Here is a 26012-nt window from a genome sequence, read left to right as displayed (position 1 = left end):
AGATTTTCTAATCGGTCTTATTTCGTAGTCGACCGAAATTTTATTTTTACAATGCTTAACTTGGAGAAGCATCGTTCGCAAGTGCAGCTTGTATTTTTTTTATAAAAAAATACCTACACTCCTTTATTTTGTTTTTAATGACTTAATATAATTAAAATTCACTCCCACTCTACATTATTTGTGGTAAAAACTTTATACATAAAGTTTATTAATATTTATAGTAATACAGTATATTTATAACAATATTTTATAGATTCATTTATTCTTTAATATTTGTCTTGTAATTAAAAGAAAACAGTTTTTGCGTTTCTTGAAAAGTTTTACCGATAGGAGTTAAGCCGTTAAGCATTAGCAGTTATATCAATATCACAGAATAAGAAAGCTATTTGTTATATTTGTTGTGTGTCAATATTAATCCTAATAACAAAAAAGATAAGTGCCTGTAAGCTGTAAGTTTTGACTGTAAAGGCCAATATAGAACCACGATTTCAAATTTCGAGCTTGACCACAACCACAGAAAAAAACAATTTATTTAATCTAAGTTTAATAAAACAATTATGAAAATAGTTTTTAAAATATAATTTTTTAATTATATAAATTTTTGAGAAATTTAAACTTTTTTGAATAATAAAACAAAGTTGACATATGTGACGGTTTGTGTGACTTTGACAACTATCTCAAAAGATTGGAATTTCCCGGTTTGGGCATGCGTGTTTTGAAATTTTGTGATCCTTCAGTTTTCGTCCACGCGTGTCAAAATGGCGAAAAAGAAACCAGAGGATAAAAATAATCAAAGCGATGATGATACAAAAAATGAGAGTGATTACTCGTCAAACGAAGAAGAACCAAACTTCAGTGATCCTGAAGACTACGAAGACGATGTCTCTGATGAAGGTATTTACCCAAAATTTTATTATGAAAATTGCTGCTCCATGCTGTTCTATCAACATTTTTTTTTAAATACTTAAATGTTTGTAATGTTATTTCCATAATTTAGTGACCCGTATGTAAGAAAACGTTGCCAATATTATATTCAATTAGTTTTATCTTATTTATTTAAAAACATATGCCAAATATAATTTTAGGTTAGGTCAGGGTTAGAAAGGTGTGCCTTTCCTGTAAATCTTACATATTTTTAAAAACATATTCCTAAACTATATCTACGCCATTCCATTAATCACTTGTTTTTAATATTTATTCAAATATAAATACTTTTGACAATTAATTGACGTTTTCTTTGTAGAACTCTTAGGCGACATTTTAAAAGAAAAGCCTAAGGAAACTGATGGAGTAGAAAGTGTTATAGTAGTAGATGGAGTTCCTCAAGTAGGTCCTAATCGTATTGAAAAGTTGAAGTCAGTTATTGTCAAAATATTTGTGAAGTTTGGAACAATAGTAAATGAATTCTACCCTGTCAATAGTGAAGGCCACACCAAAGGTTACATTTTTATAGAATATGCCTCACCAGCTGAAGCTGCTGAGGCTGTTAAGCTCACTAACAATTTTAAATTGGATAAGCACCATACCTTTCAAGTTAACCTCTTTACTGATTTTTCTAAGTATGACCAAATTCCCAATAAGTGGGACCCTCCAGAACCACAACCTTACCAAGGACAAGGAGATTTGCATTCTTACTTATTGGAACCTGATGCATATGATCAATTTGCTGTAGTTGTTGCACAAACACAAGCTGTGCAAATTTGGCAGAATACACAGCCAGACCCTAGTCTCATTGAAGCTAGAAATGTAAGTAAAAATTAATTTTTTTAGTTAGTTTAAATTCTAGCTCATATGGGAACAAAAATGTAATTAGGAGAGGATATATTTATGATTTGCCATCGCCAGTATAAAGTTTATGAACATATTCTTTTACAAAAAACCATTTAACAGGTTAAACGCCACAGCAAAAATATTGTTTTTTTCTGTTGGGCCGAAATTTTCTTTGCATTTTTTTGGTTAGTAGTTGATCAATTATAATTATTATGGTAATTAAAAATTTGTCATTATTAAAAAAAGTTTTTGGCGGTCCACAGGGACTCCACGGTCCAGCTGAAATTCTTGTGACTTGTTTTATTGTATTGGTTAGTTGTGCATCGAGTGAGCTTTGAGCAACATCAACTTATGGCTTCGGAGCATACAAAAAGAATGTTTTTGCTTGCAAAACTTGCCGTAGCTGATAACGAAGGTAAGCAAATAATAATTTACATAATGATAAATACAAAATATGATTTAGTTTACTAGAAATAGGCATATGCAGGTAATATTTATTTAATTAAAGAATTAAGTTATTACTTAAGTTTAATTTGCCAATTATCTACACGCAGGGCCGGTTTCACCAACAACAAATAAATCATTGAATAATTATTAGTCGAATAAAGTTTATTAGTTGTTTATATTTTTACTGTTTCAATAAAATTTTGACAATATAAAGTTAAACTGACGAATTTTCTTTGTTGTAGATATTTAAAGCGAGATTAACTTGTCAATTTATTCGAAGAATAAATATTTATTTAATAAATAGATAAAATAAGTCTTATTTGACGTTAGTCAAACGTAGATGTGTCAGTTTTATTTGTCGAATCACTTTACTCATCTAATAAACTACCTACTATTCGTCGTTTGTAAAACCGACCACTGGAAAACTAAATCAAATATCTTTTAAATTATAAAATACAATTCTGGATATAAAACTACCATTTAACTTTATGTAAGTATTTGTTTTTCTTTTTAGATCTTACCGTTAATGAAACAGATGACGAGCCATTTTCGTCTGATTCAATGGAAGATCCCAACTACTCTCCTGAAAATTTGAATTTCGAAGATGAGGTGATCCCGGTGGTTGAAGATGATCCAGTTTATGTAGAAACAGTAGAAGATACAAATAACATTGGTTCGAATTTGAAAGAACAAAGTGATTCATCTTCAGAGACATTCCGCAAGGAATTCACCAAAACTTTTTACCTACTTACCATGAGTCGGAAGGAATACAACCAGAATTTGCAGCAGCATTGGACAATGAAACCCCATTTGATTATTTTTCTGCATTTGTAGATATGGATATCATCGAAACCATTGTTCACCAATCAAACCTTTACGCGACTCAAATACTAACTTCTGGAGAGGATGTTCCAGAAGGTTCCAGATTATATCAGTGGACTCCAACTACAGCTACTGAAATGTATAAGTTTTTAGGTCTCATAGGATACATGGGGTTGGTAAATATGCCCACAATATGTCATTATATCGATCAATATTATGGAGTCGAAATACATTATATAGTAGCTTTGTACCAAAAGTGATGAGTTGAAATCCGTTTGAGTTATTGATACAGGTTTGGCATTCTACAGATAATACATTGTGTCCACCAGGTGATCCCACATTTAAAGTTCAGCCTCTTGTTGAGACACTTGTAAAAAAATATCAACAGGTGTATACGCCAGGAAATACATTCTGCATAGATGAATTGCTTATTCCATTTTAAGGACGTCTCATATTTAAGCAATACTTACTGCTTAAAACCCACAAATATGAAATAAAAGTATTCACACTGTGCTCTGGAGGAGGTTATACATGGAACATGAAGATTTATTGCAGAAAAGAACAAGATGCAGGAGCTAGTGTTCCTACAAAAGTTGTAATGACTCTTTCGGAATAACTTTTGGATGCAGGAAGGACAGTAGTTTCCGACAATTATTATACAAGTTTAGATCTAGCAAACAAATTGTTAGATAGACAAACACACCTCTTGGGTACACTTCAATCAAATCAATGCGGTAATCCAAAAGAAGTTACATACAAGAAGCTAAAACGTGAAACAAACGAAATTGTAGGAAGAGAGAATGAAAGAGGAATTTGTATTATGAAATGGCGTGACAAAAGGGGTGTCTTACTTTTGTCCAAAAGACATACAGATTCAATGGAAGAAGTAAAAGTCAGAGACCAAACAAAGTATAAGCCAACTGCTGTTCTGGAGTTCAACAAGGGAAAGAGTTCTGTAGACCTTTCTGATCAAATGGCATCCTATAATTCAGCTTTGAGAAAGAGTATAAAGTGGTACCGCAAAGTTGCAATTGAAGTTCTGTTTGGTACTACAATTGTTAATTCACACCACCTGTATAAAATTATTAATAATTCCTGTATATCTATTACTGAGTTTCACGAAAAAGTGTACAAAGATATGCTGTTTTATGAAAAAGAAGACAAAGAAAATGTGGGAAATAAAACATCTAAAAAAAAGCGAAAAACTGAACATATTTTTAGCAAAAAGGAAGGGCCTTCGCACAAAACAAGAAAGTATTGCAAAGGATGTTACCAGAAAAGAAGAGAAAGAAAAATAATGTAAAAAAAGTTAATACCTTCTGTCAAGATTGTGACGAACATGTGTGCATTGAATGTTTCAATATTAGTCACAAATAAATTCAGTTTTTTAATTACTTTGTTTCACAATTAAATGTTTCTTAGTTTTTCTAAATATACACACACTTGCATAAAAAATTGTTTTATTGTTTGCATAAAAAAAAAACAAAATAACAGATAAACTCTTATATCTTAACCTAAGCTGTACGCCTAGAAGTCCATTGGATTTGATAAAATCAATGAAATTGTCTGTCCCTAGGCCCACAGAAAAAAACACTGAAAGCATAACAAAGTGGTCCTGATGGACAGCTCTGGCCTGGTGCAATAGTATAAGATCGGTCCCTAGGGACCGCCATGGTGTTTAACCTGTTAAAGTTCAAAAAAAGTTCCAAAAAAATCAAATATTTATTATGTGGAATGCAGGACTGATTTTTCTTAAGAACAGTCTGAATTAATTTTATACTAAAATACTGTTCCAATTATATATAGACAAAATGTCTAGTTTTTTAGATACATAGACACCATTTAATACAATTTTTTTTACATATTTTTCAACAACTCTCCTTATTTTTATGGTTCTACTATGAAGTTTGATACAAACTGTTGTTAAACCCATAAAAATATATACCTTTCTGTAACTTATCAAGGATTGTAATTCATTATCTGTAGCTCCCCTCTGCATCTGATTGTTTAATGTCAAGTAATCATCACACAATCCATCATTGCACTTGCTTGATGCTCAAGATGATCAAGAGCTTCTACTATTGTTTGTCTTTTTTTAAATTAATATTATGCAACTGGCACAAAAAATTAAAAACTAGTTTTTAAAAGTAATAATTATCCATCCATACACTTGTTTGAGAACATAGACAGATTTTAATGAATTGATTATTTATATTATTGCTACAGGATTATTTTTTGGTTTGCTTATCTTAAAGATAGGAAATTTATACTGGTAGGAATGACATAAAAATATTGTGTTTCTCAATTTTCAGAGATAGTCTATTTTTTACCAGATATAGACTAGATATTTCCTATAAACATAAAATCTTAAATTATTATAATAATAAATTATTATTATAATAAAGTTAAATATTGTATCTATATGGGATTAACCCATACACTGCCCAGAACTCGCCAGGCATGTTTACATTACTAAAATTTCAGTGCCCATGTAGTGGGAACTGACATAACATAGACTTGCTTACAAGAATGCTTACTAACTGGGCATTTAAAATGGTACTATATAAAAGTGTGGGGCATATAGTGAATACTTTGAAATTACTTAATCACGTGGTGGTTTTATGATTACCAGTTGTTAGCTCGAAGTGGGAGGTGTTTGTCATGAGTATAACGTTTAGTGACATACAATTTTGAAAGGTTTTTAGGTAAGTTTTTAATAACATTTAATCAAATTTTAATCAAAAGTACAAATGAAAATATTGTTTGTTTTAATTTTTTTTAATTGGTTTTGTAGTAAATGTTATTTTGAGGTTAGGTTTACTTAATTTTTCTAAAAATGTGTGGATTGGTGTTGATATTTTTTCTATTAATAAGATGAAGTTTTTACAGTAGATCAGCAATCCTTCTGAAGTATTGAGTCATATCAATAACTTGTTTTTTTTTGTACAAATTATTTCCCTGTACATATACTGTGTCATGTTTTCATAAAACCTTCTCTATTCTTCCAAAGTCTGTATCACAGTTTTATGTTTTACATCATCTTTTCTTTCCCTCAACGTTGGTTTTTTAATGATTGATTTAAATACTAAGATTTTTTTGCATTAATATTAAGTCTATGAAATTTGAGCTTGAATTGTTACCTTTAATTATGGTTTAATCGCATATAAATACAATATTTAACTAAGACATGCCACAAGAAAATAGTTTTCGAACCTCACAAACTCTATGTTCTATATACAATTATTTAAAGAAAATGGTAGGTCAAACATAAAGATAAGAATTTACAATAGTACTTTATGTGTTGGAGGAAACTACTGTCATAGCAAGAAGATTTACTAAAGTTTGTTAAGCAATAATTTAAGTAGTAGTACCATACATATCAAACACAGAGTCAAGCAAGTCCATAAATTAACCACCAATTGCAAGAATTACATAAGTTTCATTCTACATGAAAAGTGTTCAGTTGGAGAATTAAACAGGCAAATAACTTCTGAAGGAAATTATTCAAAAATTTATTGAGAAGATGTTTACAGTTGAGGTGTACATATGATACTGATTAAATAAATACAGGAGTCTTTCTTAAAACTGCTTTGAAATGTGTCTGCTGATAGGGTCAAGCAATTATCAAGGTCAACGCTAACCTCCGACATACTAGTTTAAAAGAAATATTGAAATACATATAACACATATATCTGTGGTCATAGGTCAGATTATGATAAATGCAAAATATTGATTTTTCATGAGAGCCGAAACAAATATTTAAGTATTTTGAGGATAGAGTTACGGTGTTAAATGAAAGATATTATTTATTAACAAGAGTGTACAACGAAAGGTATAATATAGTACGTATTTAATATCAGAAACAGGTCTATGGGAAATAAGTATTACGAACATTATTTATTTTGTTATAAAAAATGGTTGTAGTTATCATATTATGATCAAAAATATTAAACAGTTATCATGGTATGATCTTCAATGCTGGGCATTATATAAACTAGTTTATTAAAAAACTCCTTTATTACTCTTTAAAACATCATAAGAATACAAATATAAAAGAAAAGTTAATATTAAAACACATGGATCTGATAAAAAAATATATAAATAATAGTATTAATCTGAATCGGAACTGGAATCACTAATGTGTGATGTGTCTACTGCATCGTCCGTGGATTTTATTACATTTTTATAAAAATCGTGATACACTGGATCTATATATTGTAATAATGATAAAACATCTTTATGTTTTTCTTTAGTTATTTTTAAATTGTTGTTGTATGCCTTCTGGACATCCCACATTGGCAGAGTTGATCGGCTGCCTCTAGTTTGTCTCTTCATATCACAAACTCTAAAGTTGTCTTCTACTCGAAGTGAGTACTTAAAAGAAGAACTACACGGATTGTCTTTCTTAACCCGGATCCAAAAAATGTTACGCCATAAAAATGAATCATTATTTTGATCTTTTGTTTTCTTTATTAGAGTTTGCTGCAGCAGGCTTGAAAACGCAAAAATATCATTTTGGGTCATTTCAATTACTGTAAATTTATTGCTGACCATTCTTACAAGCATGTACCAGTCATTTGGGATTGAAATTGTACCGCTATATTTTTTTTGGCACGTTCTATAGAGACATAGTCAGAGTCACACTCCAAATGCGTGTGCCCAGGAACTAGAAATTTATGATCAATAGTTTTTAATCCTTGTTTCTGTGTAAGTATAAAATAGTTATATACTGCAGGTAGTGTGTTATTGCGAGTCTGTCCTGCACAAGTATCGGAGTATATTATAACATGTTCTGTTACTTCAGGTAGGCTTATAATAAACATTTTTAGATATGACTCGATTTCTAGCTTCGTGCCACATATAGCCGGAAGTTTTGCCCGTATTTCAATTTCTTGCAGTAAAATGAAAAGTCCATAATTTTCTTTTGTAAAATGCTACACCTGTATTTAAAAATGGTGTTGCTAGGCATTGTTGTAAATCGCAAATTGCTACAACGGTCGTGTTATTTGAGGATTTTGCATGCTGTTTGTCTAATGATTTACATTCATAATGAAACTTTGCTTTTTGTTGATGAGAGACATGTTCTTCATGCAAGTGATTTTTTTCAATATCATTAGTTGTAATTTTTATTTTTGTAACAAACTTGTCACAAGTAGAACACATATCATTGTGCGGTTTTTTAAATTTCAAATTTAGGCTTTTAAAAATATTACTATAACTAGAAAGACTAACTGCTTTTGTACTAACGTGGTCTTTTTCATGCTGTTCTAAATATAAGGAAAACATTTTTTGTAAATTTAAGCCAGTCTCCAGATATTGCTTTGTTGTGTGACTTCTGGAATAATGACTTTCATATGCTGGGAAACTGGCAATGTGATTATGAACATAAGCTACTGCTGCAGTTGAATATTTAATTTTTGGTTCATGTCTGCCTCTTTCGTCTCTTCCAATTATCCCCGTGGGTGCCTTTTTTTTCTTCTCAATAATTCCATTTATGAAACCATGATTCTCGCCATATACGGTACGAAAACATTGTTGACATACTTTCTCTCGTCTTTCGTCAATTTCTATACCATACTGTACAGATATGTCTCTTTTCTGTTTTGTATTTTCAGTTTTAACTTTAACTGGTTTTGATAATAATATGTGATGACTGAGATGTAGACGTTGCATATCCCGTGTTTGTAGTGAACGAAAGTCGGTAAAAATACTTCCTAATTGTGCATCCGTAAATTTAGTTTTACATTTTAATCTGCATTCTTGTAGTACACCTACAGGCTTACTTAATATTTTCTTTCCGGATTGGTTTGTATATTCTTCTTTCTTTCTAATTTTTTCAGATCTTTCCTTACGTAGTTTTCTCTGCATCATGCCAATACCACGCTTTCTTTTAACCTTGCGTTTAACCATTACCTTGCGTTTCTGCCGTCACCGAAGAAGTAACTGTATTTCTAGCATATGCAGAATCATCAGATGAAGATGACAACTGATCAGCATCTTGTACAGAATTAGGGATCCAAGTTCGATCCATGACGTCATCATCAGATGAAAAATCTCCAAGTGTTGAGGACGGGGAAAGAGGAACCTACAGTAATAAACATGATTTTGGTGCTCGTATAAGTACATCGAAAGGACTAAATAATGTTTGATCATATTATGTTAAGTGTACAATTGTCACATTCTGATCAATACAAAACACCAACTCTGTTAGGTCAGACTAAAATAAAATTAGTTGTCAACTTATGATCAAACTACATGTTTAGATTTTGTACTTATCATAAACAGATCCACATAAATCAGTTAGGGAGTGTTGCGAATATCCATCCATCCATCCAATGGCGCTACAGCCCAAATCGGGCCTTGGCCTCCTTCAACAGGCTTCTCCAACCATCTCTATTTACCGCTGTTCTTTTCCATGAACGCGTTCCCAGGCAGTTCCTGGCATCCTCATCGACTTCATCTTCCCATCTCTTTTTAGGTCTTCCAACAGGTCTTTTTCCCTGCATTCTTGCATTTAATAATTTTCTGGGGATTCTATTCTCATGCATGCGGACCACGTGCCCTGTCCATCGTAATCTCTGCAGTTTAGTATGTTGTGCTAGAGTTGGTTCGCTATATTGCTCGTATATTTCTCTATTGTACCTAATTCGCCAGTTGTTGCGAATATAGTTAACATAATCTGACCAAATGAAAAAGCTTTTTTTGCTGGTATATATGTAGTATTAATCACAAATTCGATAAAAATGCACTTATCATTGTCTGACCTATGGCCACAGATATGTATGTACAGAGGATATGGTGTAAGCTGTATACTCAGACAAATGTTGAGGAAGTCTATAAATAAGATGATGGTAAGAGATGAAAAAATCAGTGAGAAAGTTGGAGATATCGAACAACAAAAAACCATAGAAGAGAGTAGAAAAATAGCAGAAACTCCAGAAATTACAAAATAAAGATGTGATCCCTAAAAAAAAATGTTCAATGAAAACAGCTAAAGATTTCTCAAGGGGTGTAGCTGATGATGTAATCTATCTGTGTATTGTCTGGTATATAAAAATATTCTATTGAAAATAATAAACTTTAAGAATGCCTTCTCAGTGTTTCGTTATTCATAATATTTCCAATTTAAATATGAAAATTTTATTATTAGTGTCTTATGAGATGTAAGAAGAAATTAACTTTTTTTGGAGTTGCTAGTAATCAACCCACATTGCATTTGGTTTTTACCAAAATTTGGAAAATTGTTTCATTTTTTATTATTTTCAAGTTGCTACTTTTATAGTTAAACAATTGAAATACCTAGTTTTTACATCAAGATATCAAAGACATCAAGATATCAATAACAGTTATTAATTAATTACTAATGGTGAAGAAATTGTATAGCACTTTTCTATTGCCCTTCTAAATTAATATAATAACTAATTTCAAAAAAATTTAACTCTTTTAGAGCTGGAGTCAAACTTACATAAAATGGTCACCTCTGGGAACATTCTTATGTACCTTTCACAGGTTGGGTGTTGCACTGTGGGCAGGACCTGGATTTTTGCAATACAAAAAATTTACCCATTCAAATGTTCAATTCATTGATTTCTCACCATGTGAAAAGTATTTAGTGACTTATTCCCCACAAGGAGACCCACATAATCCAGAGCAGAAGAGGATCATCATTTGGGATATTAGGTAAGGAGTTGTTACAGCAGTTATGTTATTGTGTCACATAAACTTATGAAGAGAACTGAGTTGTGGGTGTACAGTGGTAAAATTCGAAAAAGTGGGAATGTCATTCTCTCTGAATTCACAGAAAAGTTATATTCATATAATAAGCCAGCTACTTTTGCTCAGTGTTTTAATGTTGTGATAGAAATAATGAAAAATGACAAAAGCATGATGTAGATGTGCATTTTGTGTTTAGGTGTATGTGTCATTTTGAATCAACAACTTAATGTTAATGATGCAGCTGTAGCTCATATGGTATTCTTCAGTTGATCCGCGTGTATTTATTTGATAACTTATTCACACTTATCCTGTTGTCCTATTTACCCACAGGACATTCCCTATTAGCCATAGGGATGTGTCATATCGAGAATAAGAACTTGCCCATCCAGTCTTTTCTGCATCCAATAATTGAGAGCTCACTCACAGTATCAAACCAGCACAAGGCTGAGACTTTAATATAGTAGAAATCAAAAGGAAAGTCATTAGGCTGGAAAGGAGCTTGGGATTTCAAAGAACAAATTTTTGTGTTAAAAATGTAGAAAATGTTTGGCCTTATGCTAGAAAGTATCGTTTCAGCTAAGAAAAAATGGATTTTTTGAAAATTTGAATGGCAGATTGAAACAAATTGGCTTGTACTGTCATTCTTAAGCTGTTAAATGATTATTGCACATAATGATAAAAAATATTTTTCTGAATAATCTATTATGTGCCACATATTTATCAAACAGAATTTTTTTAAGTTTCATATTAATCTACTATCTTTTCAATTTAGGACAGGTCTTGAAAAGCGTTCATTCAATCCAGAAGGTCCATCAGCATGGCCAATATTCAGGTGGTCTCATGACGACAAATACTTTGCTCGTATTGGTTCCAACAATGATGCCCTTCAAGTATACGAAACACCATCTTTCGGTCTTTTAGATAAGAAATCAATCAAAATTAACGGCATAAGAGATTTCAATTGGTCGCCTACAGATAATGTTGTAGCTTATTGGGTAGCTGAGGACAAAGATGTGCCTGCAAGTGTAACTCTGTTAGAATTGCCAAACAGGAATGAAATTAGGAAGAAGAATTTGTTTAATGTTGCTGACTGTAAGATACACTGGCAAAAGTCTGGAGATTACCTGTGTGTCAAGGTAGACAGGTATTCAAAGGTTCGCAAGGAAAAGAATGAAACCAAGTATTCAGGTATGTAAAAATAAAGATTTCTGCAGTTTGTTGTGTTTAACATTTCTGTGTTTAAGCGATTTTTTATACTATACAGTAGTTTATAGCCAACATTGTTTTAGTTATTAAATGATGTCTGTTTTATTTGTCTACAAATTACGTACTGAGAACAAAATTTATAAATTAGTTTGAATAGTCCAGTTTTATTTGGCTATTTTCTTAAGGTACAATTACCGTCTAGAATGCTAAAAATGGCACATTTTTAATAGTTTTCTTTTGTATCTTATATATTACATATGGCAATTAAACTTTTTATATTATTATACACCTTTTGAAGATTGCAAAAAAAAATTCCTGTTTTTTCCATCGTTTGCGTATTTTAAAGAGTGTTAAAATTTTTTTTGTCCAAAAATTACTACTTCATGGCGGACTGTTACCTCTGGAACGGCAAATCTGAAACATAAAATTCAAGAAGAGTTTTAAAAAAAGAAGAGACTAAAGATTCTGAGAAAAATTATGTTTTTAAAACTGGCGGACAGTCAATCTCCGGCTCTTGTCAGTCGATTTTAATAAACCTTGATGCATTTGTTTGTTTTGGTTTTCTCTGATACTTTACCATAATTTTACCAAAAAAATAGTAAAATTTTTGTCTGAAAAAAGTAATGTAAGGGCACTTAAAACCCTTCTCGATAAAACCCCGAGTAAAAGAAAGAGTGGCTAAACTTCAGTGGCAATAAGCCAATCATACAGCACAAATCTCTGATAGGTGAACACACATAGACTCCAGAAGAGATGGTGTAGGAATATCGAAAGTATCACTGGAAAAAATTGGATTGAGATTGTTGTAAACATATAGATCGAAAGAATTTAAAGAAGCTTATATCTGGAATAGGCAAGTGAAGGCTGACAAAAGTGAGAATGAAATCCTCCAGATATTATTTTCACAGATGCCACAAAATATTTTTCTCAGGATGTTTTTGTTCAAAGATGAGTAAAGATTATTTTTAGACATTTACTAGGACACTAATTATTTGAAATTTTTGTTACCCTGTGATACAGTATTATTGATTCTGGCAATTTTTTTTTCTATACTTTTAATCCGAAACTTTTAATAACCCATGCTGTGACAAATATTTCTTTGATTTTGTTGCATGGCTGTAAATACTACCACCTTATTAATAATTATATGTTTTGAAAATTTCTAGGTATGTACTGCAACTTTGAAATATTCCACATGAAGGAGAAGCAAATACCTGTAGACAGTGTAGAGTGCAAGGAACCAATTCAGGCGTTTGCATGGGAACCAGTTGGTTCTAAATTTGCAATGATCCATGGCGAGTCCCCTAGCATCAGTGCAAGTTTCTATGAGGTTAGGATAGGACAGGCTCCCATTCTTCTGAAGAAATTTGAGAAAAGAGCATGCAACCATCTGTTTTGGTCTCCTAGTGGGCAGTTCATTGTTTTAGCAGGCTTAGGTTCCAACGGAGGTGGATCGCTGGAATTTGTTGACACTCATGAATTTTTAATCATGAACACTACAGACCATTTTCAATTGTCAGATGTAGAGTGGGACCCAACTGGAAGATATGTAATAACTGGAGTCTCATTTTGGAAAACCAAGGTTGATACAGGTAAGAAAAATATTCAAATGTAATTTAATTTTATTATAAAATATATGAAAACGTTTTCAATAAAACAAAATTAGATCTAGAGATATGGGAAAGGCGTCTGTTGGAAGAGAGGAAAGGTGCTACAGTGCTGTCAATATTACAATTTCTGTATTTGTGCATTCGTTTTTTCTTTGCACCAGCCTCATAATTTTCTATCCACACCTTTCATTTTGATCTTCACGTTGGTCCCTTTGTACCACCCATCACTCATAAATCAAAACTTTTATTTATCTTCGTTATCTTTGTTTCTTACACGCATGTTCTCTATCAGTTTTAAGTAAAGCAAAAAAAAGTATCCTGTTTGTGACACTCGTCCGGCTAGGCATCCGACAGTTGTTTTGAGTAGTATGGACCTCTATAACAAGAACCTATATGTTTCCTGCAGTCGATTTTTTGGGCTTAAATAATTATTAACAAATGAGGGTCAAAATATGGTAAATTTTCGCTCTTTTCTTTGATCAGCAAAAAATAAAGCGCTTGAAACAAATTTGAGAAGAAAAGAAACATAAGTCATATAAAAACCTTAGAAAGTTGCAAAATAAGTAAAAAATTTCGGTTTTTTATAAATGTTAATAATTTTTTTTTTAAATAAACTTATAGCCTTTATAATACACACAATGTTGGGTCTTGTGGTGCTTAAAATAAGATCAAATTTCAAGTCGATCGGTCAAAGAGCTATTTAATTTGTTTATCCCAAATTTAATTTTTTTGCAACAATATAAGTCAGAAAATTAAATAGGTATGTTAAATATACTTCTCAAATTTGTTTCAAACGCTTTAATTTTTGCTGATAAAAGAAAAAAGCGAAAATTTACCGTCTTTTGACCTTAATTTGTTAATAATTAATTACGTTCAAAAAATCGACTGAAGGAAACATATAGGTGCCTGTTATAGAGGTCCATACTACTCAAAACAAATGTCGGTTGTCTGGCCGGACGAGTGTCACGAAAAAAAGCTTATTTCCCTGGGCTAGTTGTATAGTAGATATATTGCATCTCATACCTGAATTTTGTCGAAGGCCTTTTCTAAGTCTATAGAACATAGGCTGATTTGTTTTGTTTGATTATATAATTTTTACCAAATTATTATATTATTATATCCTTAAAAAGTAGCCTATAGCTATTTTTTTAGCCCTCTAGGTCCCATCGGGCCTGAGATATGCTTCTCGAATTGGTCGAAAATAGCCCTTATTACTCTATATTTGAAGAGCTATATCTCGAGCCCAGTGGACCTATTTTAACTCATAAGGTCTCATTTTTTTTTGTTATAATGTCAACCTTTTGGCGAAACAATTTACAAAACCACAAAAAATAAGTTTTATTTTATAGGTCAAAAAGAATGAAAAAATAACTTCAAAATTTTATGATTTTCAATTAATTCATGTTGGATTCAGTTACTGAGATAAGAGATTTGGGTGTATTATTGGATTGTGCATTGACATTTGGAAGCCATTTTCTTAAAATTAAGGAAACAGGATTTCGTAATCTTGGTTTTATTTATCGTAACAGTCATGATCTCTCACCTATTGTATTCAAATTATTGTATTGCTCTCTGGTACGCTCAGGTCTTTAATACTGCTCTGTTGTTTGGTCCCCATTTCATCAAGTATATATTTATGGATTAGAGAGCGTTCAGAGGAAGTTTCTAAGATCTTTAGCTTTTAAAGCACATATTAATATAAAAAATACTGAAAATTATTTCATAGATTATTCTATAATAATGTCTCAATTTAACATTGCTACATTGAAGAACCGCAGGTTGAGAGCTGATATGTTATTTTTGTTTAAAATTCTAAACAACGTTATTATATATTATTAATTGTCCCTCGTTATTAGCCAATGTACATTTAAATACAATAGATAGAACTCGACACACTGCACTCTTTTATATCCCTTTTCATAGGACTGATTATGCTCGTCATTTTCCCTTGCCGAGAATGCTCAGCTCTTGCAATGACCTCCTATTGGATCCTTTCTGCCCAAACATTAATGCTTTCAAAAGGCAACTTAAGAATTTAATTACTAATCTAGATATGTGATATTTTTTTTATATATATATTTTTTAACTTTTGTGATTTGATATACTATTTTAATATACAAATTCTAACTTTTTACTTGTTTCTTTGTTATTGTTTTGATGTTTATTGTACATGATCTTTACTTTTTACTATTTGTTGTATTTTATTGTAAATGGTTCTACCGTTGAAATAAATAAATGAATACGAGGCTATTTTCATTTTCATTGATTTTCCTTAACTGGAATATAACAATAGATAACCAATAAGATTGAATAAGAATAAGATCTGCATTTTGCAAGTTTTCTTTTCGTTCTTTTTGACCTATAAAATAAAACTTACCCTTTGCGGTTTGTAAATTGGTTCATCAAAAAATTGAAATTAGAACAAAAAAAAATGAGAGCTTGAGAGTTAAAATCGGTCCACTAGGCTCTGAGATACAGCTCTTCAAATATAGGGTAGAAAAGGCTATTTTTGACCCTTTCGAGGGAATATCTCAGGTCCAGGGGCACTTAGAGGACTAAAAAAATATCTATAGGCTACTTTTTTAATGTACAATAACAATATACTAAAATTAGGTAAAAATCAGCCGTCCCTCCCCCTACAAAAGTGGCCGAAAAGTAAAAATATTGCTTATATTATTTGGATCAAGATAGTGTATTATACAAATATAAGATAATTGTTTAAATATTTTGTTGCTTAAAATGCAAACTGGCATGACCCTTGAAGCCACGCTTCTGTTGTTTAAGCAATTTGTGTAATTGCAAGACTACACTCTTACATTAAAATGGAAAATTAGAATAAACGTAGATTACCTTCTTCTTCTTTTTTTGGCATCATAACCCTGGATGGGTCTTTGCCTGTCTGGCTATGTCCTTCCATTCAGATCTCTCTTGTGCCCCTTTTCTCCATTGTCTTATGTTCATTGTTTTCAGGTCGTCTTCCACGTCATCCAACCATCTCATTCTGGGCCTTCCTATGGGCTTCCATTGTAACATTTTCTTTGTTGTTTTTGTATCGTTTTGTCTCTGCACATGTCCCAGCCATGACAGTCTTTGACTTTTCACAAATCTTACAATGTCATAACCTTCATTTAACTCATTAACCTCGTTGTTTCTCCTGATTCTCCATGTGCCATCTTCCTCTTGTACCGGGCCATATACTTTCCTCAGTATTTTTCTCTCGAATGTCCTGAGTTGGGCTTCATCTTTTTTTCGTCATTACCCAAGTTTCACATCCATAGGTTACTACGAGTCTAATCAGTGTTCTGTAGATAGTCATTTTGGTTCTTTTGTCTAATAATTTCGATGTCATCAATCTTTGACGAAGATTGACGTCATCGATCGATGACGTAGATTACCTAGACTGCATCAAATAAACATGCACCTGCTCTCAAATAATGCCTTTGCTAAACCTTTATTACATGATGATCTTATGCTATATATTATATTAGAGAACTTAAATCGTCTTTTAAGAATTTATTTAATAAAATAATTATTTATGTTTATTCCTGATTTATTACTATTACAATTTCTAATGATTGTAATGGAGAGTCACTCAGGATACAGCAAAAAATGCTTGGTAAAGGTGTGTAAAGATAATCTTCACATTATTTTTATGAAATTAAGCAGTGACATTTCTTACCAATAAATTAGACAAATTGCCTTTTTTATTTTCGTTGTATTCTATTCCAACTAATTTTGTCTAAAGTAAATGCATCATAATTTCATATTTAAGTTCTTTACTTTGTTTTCTGCTTTAGTTCATATTTATTAAGATTCTGCATGTTCTTGCTTCTGTTGTGCATTCTATAATTAATTACTAAATATTGTGTTTATGTGGGATTAAGCCCATTCAGTTTTTGATTTCCAATCTAGAAATCGTTTTTTACAGATTATTTAGAATTTTGTTGACAAGAATATATAAGTGTATAACCTCCAAAGTTATTTATGGGGTTATATCATTTCACCAAATTGAAAAATTTGAAACTTGACATATTTGGCTGCATAGGCAACAGCCATGCTTTGGCTGAAAAGATATGAGACTGGATTTTTGCCCTATCGAACTTCAAATTCTGATTATTTTAAGTGTTTTGTAATATTAATATGGGCTATAAACGTTTATCTGTGAGAGAGTATTTGTGTATTGTGAATGTGTGTTGTGTATTGAATATGCATTGTGGTTGATTGAAAACGACTGTCTCAGAATTTCTCAATCCACTATTGCATATTGTTGTTGTTGACTTCTGTCAGTATTGGCAACCAAAGCCTGCTACATTCTGCTGATGAGTTTGTTACACATGTTTCTTCATTGAATAGGATGAGGGCTGATTCTTTGATATTTCTCTTTTTCATGTCTGTTTCTTTCATGATTATTGATGCATCTTATCATTGTACTCTGTGTTAATTGTCCCAGGCATGTTTGCATATCTGTGATCTGTCGAAGTCCCTGTTTTTTATGTATTTTTCACGTTCGTTTATCCTGATACTTAGTGGTCTTGAGGTTTCTCCCACATACACGTAGCAGGCTTTGGTTGCCAATACTGAAAGAAGAAGTCAATGACAAGAATATACCAACAATAGCGGATTAAGAAACTCTGAGACACTCATCTTTAATCTTACACAATACACATGCAACACACATTCACAATACACGAACACAATTTGAAGTTCCGTTAGCTCAAACTACATACAACTAGAAAAAGAAAAATACATCATACAAAACAGCTAAGGGTAAATAATGCAGAAGAATTCCAGAAAAAACTGATAAACAAAGAAAAACCACAAATATTAGAAGACATAAATAAAACGTGGAATGGAATAAAAAAACTGGATATATTCAGCGCGGAAAAAGAGTGCACACCATGTGAAACCCAACTCAGATGCGTTCAAAACAAAGAAAGGAACTAGACAGGGCTGCATACTATCACCATTATTATACAACGTATATTCTGAATATATAATGAGAAAAGTACTAGATGAATGGGATGGAGGAATCACTAGGAGGCAGAAAAATCAGCAACCTGCGATACACAGATGATACACATATACTAGCAGCGAATGAAGTCAAAATGATAACCATCACTGATCGGCTAGCAGGATAAGCGAAGAAGTAAATAATAATCTACCGCACATACACCAAGTGGCGAATTTCGAAGTGGTAGACATATTTGTATACTTGGGCTCCCTGATAACTAACAATAGCCATTGCTCCTCAGAAGTCAAGCGCACACTAGCAATGGCCCAAACCGCAACAGCTAAACTGATTAAAATATGGAAAGACCAAAAATAAGAAGCAATACTAAGCTCAGGTTGGCCAATGCCCTTATTTTTCCCATTACTACATACATAGCTGAAACATGGACTCTCAAAAAAAAAACAATAGGAATAAGCTCGAAGCCTTCAAAATGTGGGTCTATAGAAGAATTCTACGCGTATCCTGGACAGAACATAAAACCAACCTGTCAATTCTGGAAGAGCATCATATAAAAGACAGGCTATTAAAAAAATAAACCGAGCATACCTGATTTACATAGGTCACATAGCTAGAAGAACGGGGACCATGGAACTATTGGTAGTAGAAGGCCGAAGACCAAGAGGAAGATCTCCAAAACGATGGGCAGACCAAATGAAGACTAGTAGGAAAATCCCTACATAACGCCGTCCATATGGCACATCCCGTGAAGGCAGCAAACCAATCATATTTAGAGTGTCACCACGCCCTGACAAGGGCTCAAGGAATGAGGAGGAGGGCAAAAATCCTTCCTCATATCTTTTTAGCCAAAGCATTGCTGTTGCCTATATCACTGCAGTTAGGTGTGTCAATTTTTCAATTTTGTGAAATGACCTAGGGTAGGTGGAGGTAAAGGTAGTGGGGGCAATTTCTATATTTTCAATGTAGTGAGAAGAGGGATAAGTATTTTTTGTAAATTAATACAAAGAATATCTGGCTAATTTATTATCCAACATTGTGACTAAATATATGCTGTATCTGACTACATTATCTACAAAATTTATTTATTTATTTATTTATTTATTTCAACGGTAGAACCATTTACAATAAAATACAACAAATAGTAAAAAGTAAAGATCATGTACAATAAACATCAAAACAAAGAAACAAGTAAAAAGTTAAAATTTGTACATTAAAATAGTATATCAAATCACAAAAGTTAAAAAATATATATATAAAAAAAATATCACATATCTAAATTAGTAATTACATTCTTAAGTTGCCTTTTGAAAGCATTAATGTTTGGGCAGAAAGGATCCAATAGGAGGTCATTGCGAGAGCTCAGCATTCTCGACAAGGGAAAATGACGAGCATAATCAGTCCTATGAAAAGGAATATAAAAGAGTGCAGTGTGTCGAGTTCTATGTATTGTGTTTAAGTGTACATTGGCTAATAACGAAGGACAATTAATAAAGTTGTTTATAATTTTAAACAAAAATAACATATCAGCTCTCAACCTGCGGTTCTTCAATGTAGCAATGTTAAATTGAGACATTATTATAGAATAATCTATGAAATAATTATCAGTATTTTTTATATTAATATGTGCTTTAAAAGCTAAAGACCTTAGAAACTTCCTCTGAACGCTCTCTAATCCATAAATATATACTTGATGAAATGGGGACCAAACAACAGAGCAGTATTAAAGACCTGAGCGTACCAGAGAGCAATACAATAATTTGAATACAATAGGTGAGAGATCATGACTGTTACGATAAATAAAACCAAGATTACGAAATCCTGTTTCCTTAATTTTAAGAAAATGGCTTCCAAATGTCAATGCACAATCCAATAATACACCCAAATCTCTTATCTCAGTAACTGAATCCAAGAGTACATCATTAAGAACATATCTATTAGCTATTAGATTATTTATACGACCAAATGAAATACAAGAACATTTAGTTGGATTTAAGCTTAAACCATTTTGTTTTGACCATAAAAATATATTATTTACATCATCTTGATGTATGCATGTCGATTTATTATGTATACAACGAAATAGCTTAAGATCATCAGCAAATAGCAGTAAGTGTGAGTTTTTGATAGCCTTACCAATATCGTTAATGAACAAGTTAAAAAACAAAGGACCACAGTGAGATCCTTGTGGTACACCAGAATAACAATGGAATTCTTTTGAAATATAATTGTTAATCCGTACTTGCTGTGTATGTCCCATCAGAAATCTTTTAATCCAATTAACAATGAGGTCACCAAAGCCAGATGCATGAAGTTTGTGGACCAAAAGATTATGATTAACCTGGTCAAAGGCCTTTGAGAAATCAGTGTAAACGCTGTCGACCTGAATTTTATTCTCAAATGCACCCAACAAGTATTGTTGGTAATTGACAAGGTTTGTTACTGTTGACTTCCCGTTAGAAAATCCATGTTGTTCATCAATAATTATGTTTCTGCAAGCCCAGGTGAGATTTATCGATACCAATTTATCAAGAAGTTTCGGGATTGCTGATTGAATAGTTATACCTCTATAATTGTTAATACACTCACGATTGCCAGATTTATAGATCGGTGTAAGAAAACTATTTTTCCAATATTGTGGAAATACAGATGATGACAATGATAAATTGAAAATTTGTTGTAAAGGTTTACAAAGGGAAAAAATACAGTTCTTAATAAGTGCTGCAGGTATACCATCAGGTCCTGAAGAATATGTAGTTTTTAAACTCATAATCCCCTCGAAAACATCAGTCTGACTAAACTTCAGAATCTGAAAATCCACACTATAGTCCAATTTAAAATTAGGTACATTATACTCACTATCATTATATGTACCTGAAAAATAACTGGCAAAAAGATTAACTATTTCATCACCATTCTGAATAAATTAGACATTTATTCAACAATTATTTGCGGTGGTTTTCCCTTATGGTGATAAATGGTATGTTGATAGGTGCATAAATAATTTAATGGAAACGCTTTTATTAATCTATTATTTATAACATTCTAATCTTGTAAAAATAAAGAATTTCTTAAAAAGTACATTTTACCTAATTTATATATAGTAAAACTAGTCATATCCTCTGAGAAAATAATCGCATTATGAAGAATTTATTTCAGTAGGCTTTGATAATCTTAAAAGTATATTCTCGTATAAGTTAACCAACTTCCTGTCGCCACGACATTTTATGACACTCTTAATCATATAAGATTTTATGACACTCTTAACCATATAAGTACCGCTCATCCACCTAACTACCGGCTCTAGGATATTGCCCGATCAAAAAGCTAATGCGTGGCTTTGCCCATGCGGGTCTTTACCACCACCCACACCGTAAACAACTTTTGCAGTTATACATTCTCTTCAACAAAATTTTAAATAATCTTTTTTGAAAGGCACATGGCCCCTGCTTTGATAACGAGTTGTAATATCTCAATTTTTGTATGAAAGATATTTAAGGTCTTCTGTTACACATGCCTATGAAAGAGTTAATTGTGTATTTATTTTTCTACAGGTTATTGGATTTGGTCCTTCCAAGGAAAAATCCTGAAGCGTATCAATTTGGAGAAGTTCTCCCAGATTCTCTGGAGACCTAGACCACCATCATTACTCAGCGATGAAAAGCAAAAAGAGGTCAAGAAGAGCCTAAAGAAATACTATCCGCAATTCGAGAGCAAAGACAGGATGCGACAATCCAAAGCTTCCAAGGAACTTATCGAGAAGAGAGCTGCTCTTATGGAGAAATTCCAAGCCTACAGGGAGGAGAGGATCGAGGAGTACTTGGATCAAAAACCAAGGCGTTTGCAGCTTAGAAATAGTAAGATCATTAATAAAATTAAAAATTATAGAAAAGTTCGCGTGAATCTTGTCTTGAAAAAAAATTTATATGATTTTGTTCTATATTTACTGGTTTACCTTTGAATGAGTTTCAGCTTGATCGAATTTTTTTATCTGTTTTTAATGCTGGATTGATTTTGAACTTTATTTTTCCGTTATATTCGCGAGAATAATAAATTTAATGATGATAATTACACTGCGCGTCATTAAAGAGGCCACCTACAATTTTATAAGAATTTTTCAATAATTTTAAGCTTATGCAATGTATTCTATTGTAACTAAACTCCCACAATGCAGACACACTTTTGGGCACAACCAAAGGTCAATTTAGCGTAATAAGTTCGCAGAATTAATCAGTTGTATGGCTTCGGAAAATGAACGTGTTGTTTTTCTTTAAATATGGCTGTTGTTTTTCAAAAATCTGTCATTAGTGTACAGTTGTTCAAAGAGTGAACTTGTGCAATTTTTAAATTTAAAACTATGGCTGAGAGATTTGCTAGATCTGTTCATCTGTTACTTTGATTGATGGAATGAGTCGAAGAGAAGTGGCCAAACAGTTTGGAGTCAGTCGTTGTATGGTCCAAAAAACATACCAACGATTCGTAGAGACTGGATCTCACGAAAGACGACTACGATCAGGCGCGAGAAGAATCACGACGGCCAGAGAAGACCGTTCTTTACAACGCTTCTTTGCAAAATCGGTTCTTTACGACTAGGTCTAGAGCAATCCAAAACTGTTTTCAAAATGCTCTGGGGCGGACATTAAGTACTTCTACAGTGAGAAAAAGTTTGAGGGAATTTGGTCTAAGGGCTCGTTGCCCATCAACAGGACCTTTGTTAATAGCAGCACATCGACAATGTCAACTTAAATTTGCTAGAGACCACAGGCATTGATAGAAGACGATGCAAGACGATAGAAGATTTGAAAAATGTTTTGTTTAGTGATGAGTCTAGGATGGTTCTTTATGGCTCAGACGGTGGCATCAGAACATACAGAGCCATGGGGAACGATATCCTGCTTGTGTTCGACGAGCAAGTGTTGGTTTTGGAGGAGGCTCGGTAATGTTTTGGGCAGCCAATTCATTTAAAGACTCTACTGATCTGGTGTTTATTGATAGAGGAGCGTTGAATACATTACCGAAATTCTAGATGAGCATGTAATGCCTTTTGCTGGGTTTGTGGACGAAAACTTTATTTTCGTGCAAGACAAGTAGCCAGGATGGGAACGCAATACCCGGAAACCTTTGGTGTGCCAAAAATGAATTGGCCAGCTCAAAGCTCAGATTTGAACCCGATTGAGCGTGTTTGGAACCAACTCAGACAAAGAGTAAGAAACAGAATACCTGCTCTAATAAATCGTGAGCAGCTTAGGTTGGCGCTCATGAAAGAATGGGAAGCGTTTCCTCGAGACAACATCCATAATTTGATCAATTCAATGCCAAGTCGAATGTGTAATTAAAAATAGAGGTGATAATACAGAATATTAAAAATAATGACTTAATTGTAATTTTTATAAAGAAAACAGAAAAAAATTACAATAATGATTTTTTAAATTTATCATTTTGGGAGAAGTTTTTCTTTACATTTGTTATTGAAGGAATGGTTGCATGCCGCTTTAGAAGATATTCTTAAGCATTACACAACATTTAATTTATTTCTTGTAGGGTTCGTAAAAATTAAAAAATGACAAAAATTCTCCTTGTTAATAATGCGTAGTGTATAATAATTGTAAATTATATTTGTATTTATCTTATTTCCTGATTTATTACTGTTATATTCTTATTTTAAATATAGCAGAGAGTCACTCAGGATAGAGAAATATTGCTTACAGCGATAGAAACTATTTGTATTTATTTTTTCTTGACAATAAGCAATGACAATTTTTAACATTTAATAATATTTTTATTTTATAATTAGGGAAAAAATGCTTTATTTTCTTTTATTTTCAGACATTGACACTGATGAATTAAACGCAGAGAACGTTGAGGAGGAAATCGTAGAATTCTTTATTAAAGAGGAAGTAATTCCAGTCGACTAGCACCATCTTGAAAGTCCGGTTCTTTCCCTGCTTGTGCCTTGTTACGACACATTCAGGGAGATATAAAGTGAAAACGTTAAATATAATATAAAAAATCTTTGTATTTTGGACGTTGACATAAATATTTGTTAATCAAGTGTCTCGTTCAATTAATAGTGTTTTATATTTTTGACACGCGTACCATCTTTCCAAAAACTTATGGACATTGTTATTAAACGCCTTGTGGTTACTAAAATAAAATATTTCATAAGAAATTGATTTATTTCCATAGTATAAATAAGTATAACCTTTATGCATTGTTTTTCAGTTAGTTTGAGTAGTGAAGCCACTAATAGCACCTACCGTGGTTCTATAAGGGGGGGGGGGTAGCGTTTATTTTCAATATTTTAAACATATTTTAAGATTTTTTTGAAAAATTGTTTAATATAAATTTTAAAATTAGTACATTATAGGAATTTCAAGAGTATTATCTGAAATTTTGGTACAAAAATATTAAAAATTAAGAAAGTGACAGACAATTTTCCAAGATGAAAAAAAAGTTACTTTGCGGTGTTCACCTTAACTAACTGGATCATCTCTTGACAGAAAGCCAAAATGATAGTTTATGAGTTTCGCTTTAGTTTTTAAGTCGGAATGTCGAGATTTCTTCAAATTTAGAAGCAAAAAAAGACGAATTATTTGAATTTTCGAAAAATTTTTGTTAAAATTTGACTAATTTGATGTAAAATTAATTATAATTATAACAGTAAAATGTCTCCATTTCGACCTAGTAATTTATCTATAAAAGAAGTGTGCAAAATTTGAGATGGATTAAGGAGTTTTTGAGATACAGTGAACACCGACTTGAAAAAAATTATTCAGACAAAAACGCAATTAAAAAAAAAACCTTAGTTTTTATACTCACACAGTATCGTCTATTCCAGGACCATATAGCGACGTGTTTCCTGCTAAAATATCTAAAACATCATTTTGCTCCTGCTTTTGATGAACTCTGCCGTTTTGTTGCATCTGCAGCTATTTTATCCGCTCTAGTGATTCGACTGTTATCTGCCGCGAGTGTATAATTATGAGAACTCGACACTGTATTTATTCGAATTTCTCTGTCAGTGCTCACTCACCTCACCTCACTCACCTCAATCACTCACCCCACTGGCTCACCTCATTCACCTACCTCACTCACTCACCTCATTCACTCACCTCACTCACTCAACTCATACCTATTTACAACTTGTATATCGATTTTAAACAGGCGTTTGATGGAGTAGATCGACAAAAGATGTTAAAGCAACTATCGTATGTTAGGGATACCCAGTAAGTTGGTTAAACTTATACGAATGACTCTGGAGGGTTCCAAAGCTATGGTGAGAATAGATGGAGATATGACGCAGGCATTTGATATTGAAAATGGAGTTAGACAAGGGAATGCTTTATCAACAACACTTTTTAATCTAACTTTAGAAGCTGTTGTTAGAAAACTGGATATAAACGGCTTTATTAATACAAGATCTATGCAAATATGCGGATGATGTTGCCTTAATAAGCCGCAACAAAAGGGTATTA

At 32.3% G+C, this 26012-nt stretch overlaps 1 protein-coding gene across 1 annotated transcript; it reads left to right on the top strand.

Moving 5' to 3' along the window:
• The first annotated feature begins 721 nt into the window (after window positions 1–721).
• On the top strand, window positions 722–24706 carry eIF3b (eukaryotic translation initiation factor 3 subunit b). The gene is made up of 7 exons (XM_072541270.1): window positions 722–894; window positions 1244–1746; window positions 10487–10719; window positions 11528–11943; window positions 13128–13553; window positions 22092–22394; window positions 24364–24706. Exons 1-7 carry the CDS (start codon window positions 759–761, stop codon window positions 24450–24452), a joined length of 2106 nt encoding a protein of 701 aa, XP_072397371.1. The 5' UTR covers window positions 722–758; the 3' UTR covers window positions 24453–24706.
• Window positions 24707–26012: the final 1306 nt, after the last annotated feature.

Source organism: Diabrotica undecimpunctata, chromosome 1, assembly GCF_040954645.1.
Source record: "Diabrotica undecimpunctata isolate CICGRU chromosome 1, icDiaUnde3, whole genome shotgun sequence".
Lineage (NCBI taxonomy): Eukaryota > Metazoa > Arthropoda > Insecta > Coleoptera > Chrysomelidae > Diabrotica > Diabrotica undecimpunctata.
The sequence above is the reverse complement of the archived record's forward strand: the minus strand, read 5'-3'. Positions and strand labels throughout refer to the sequence as shown.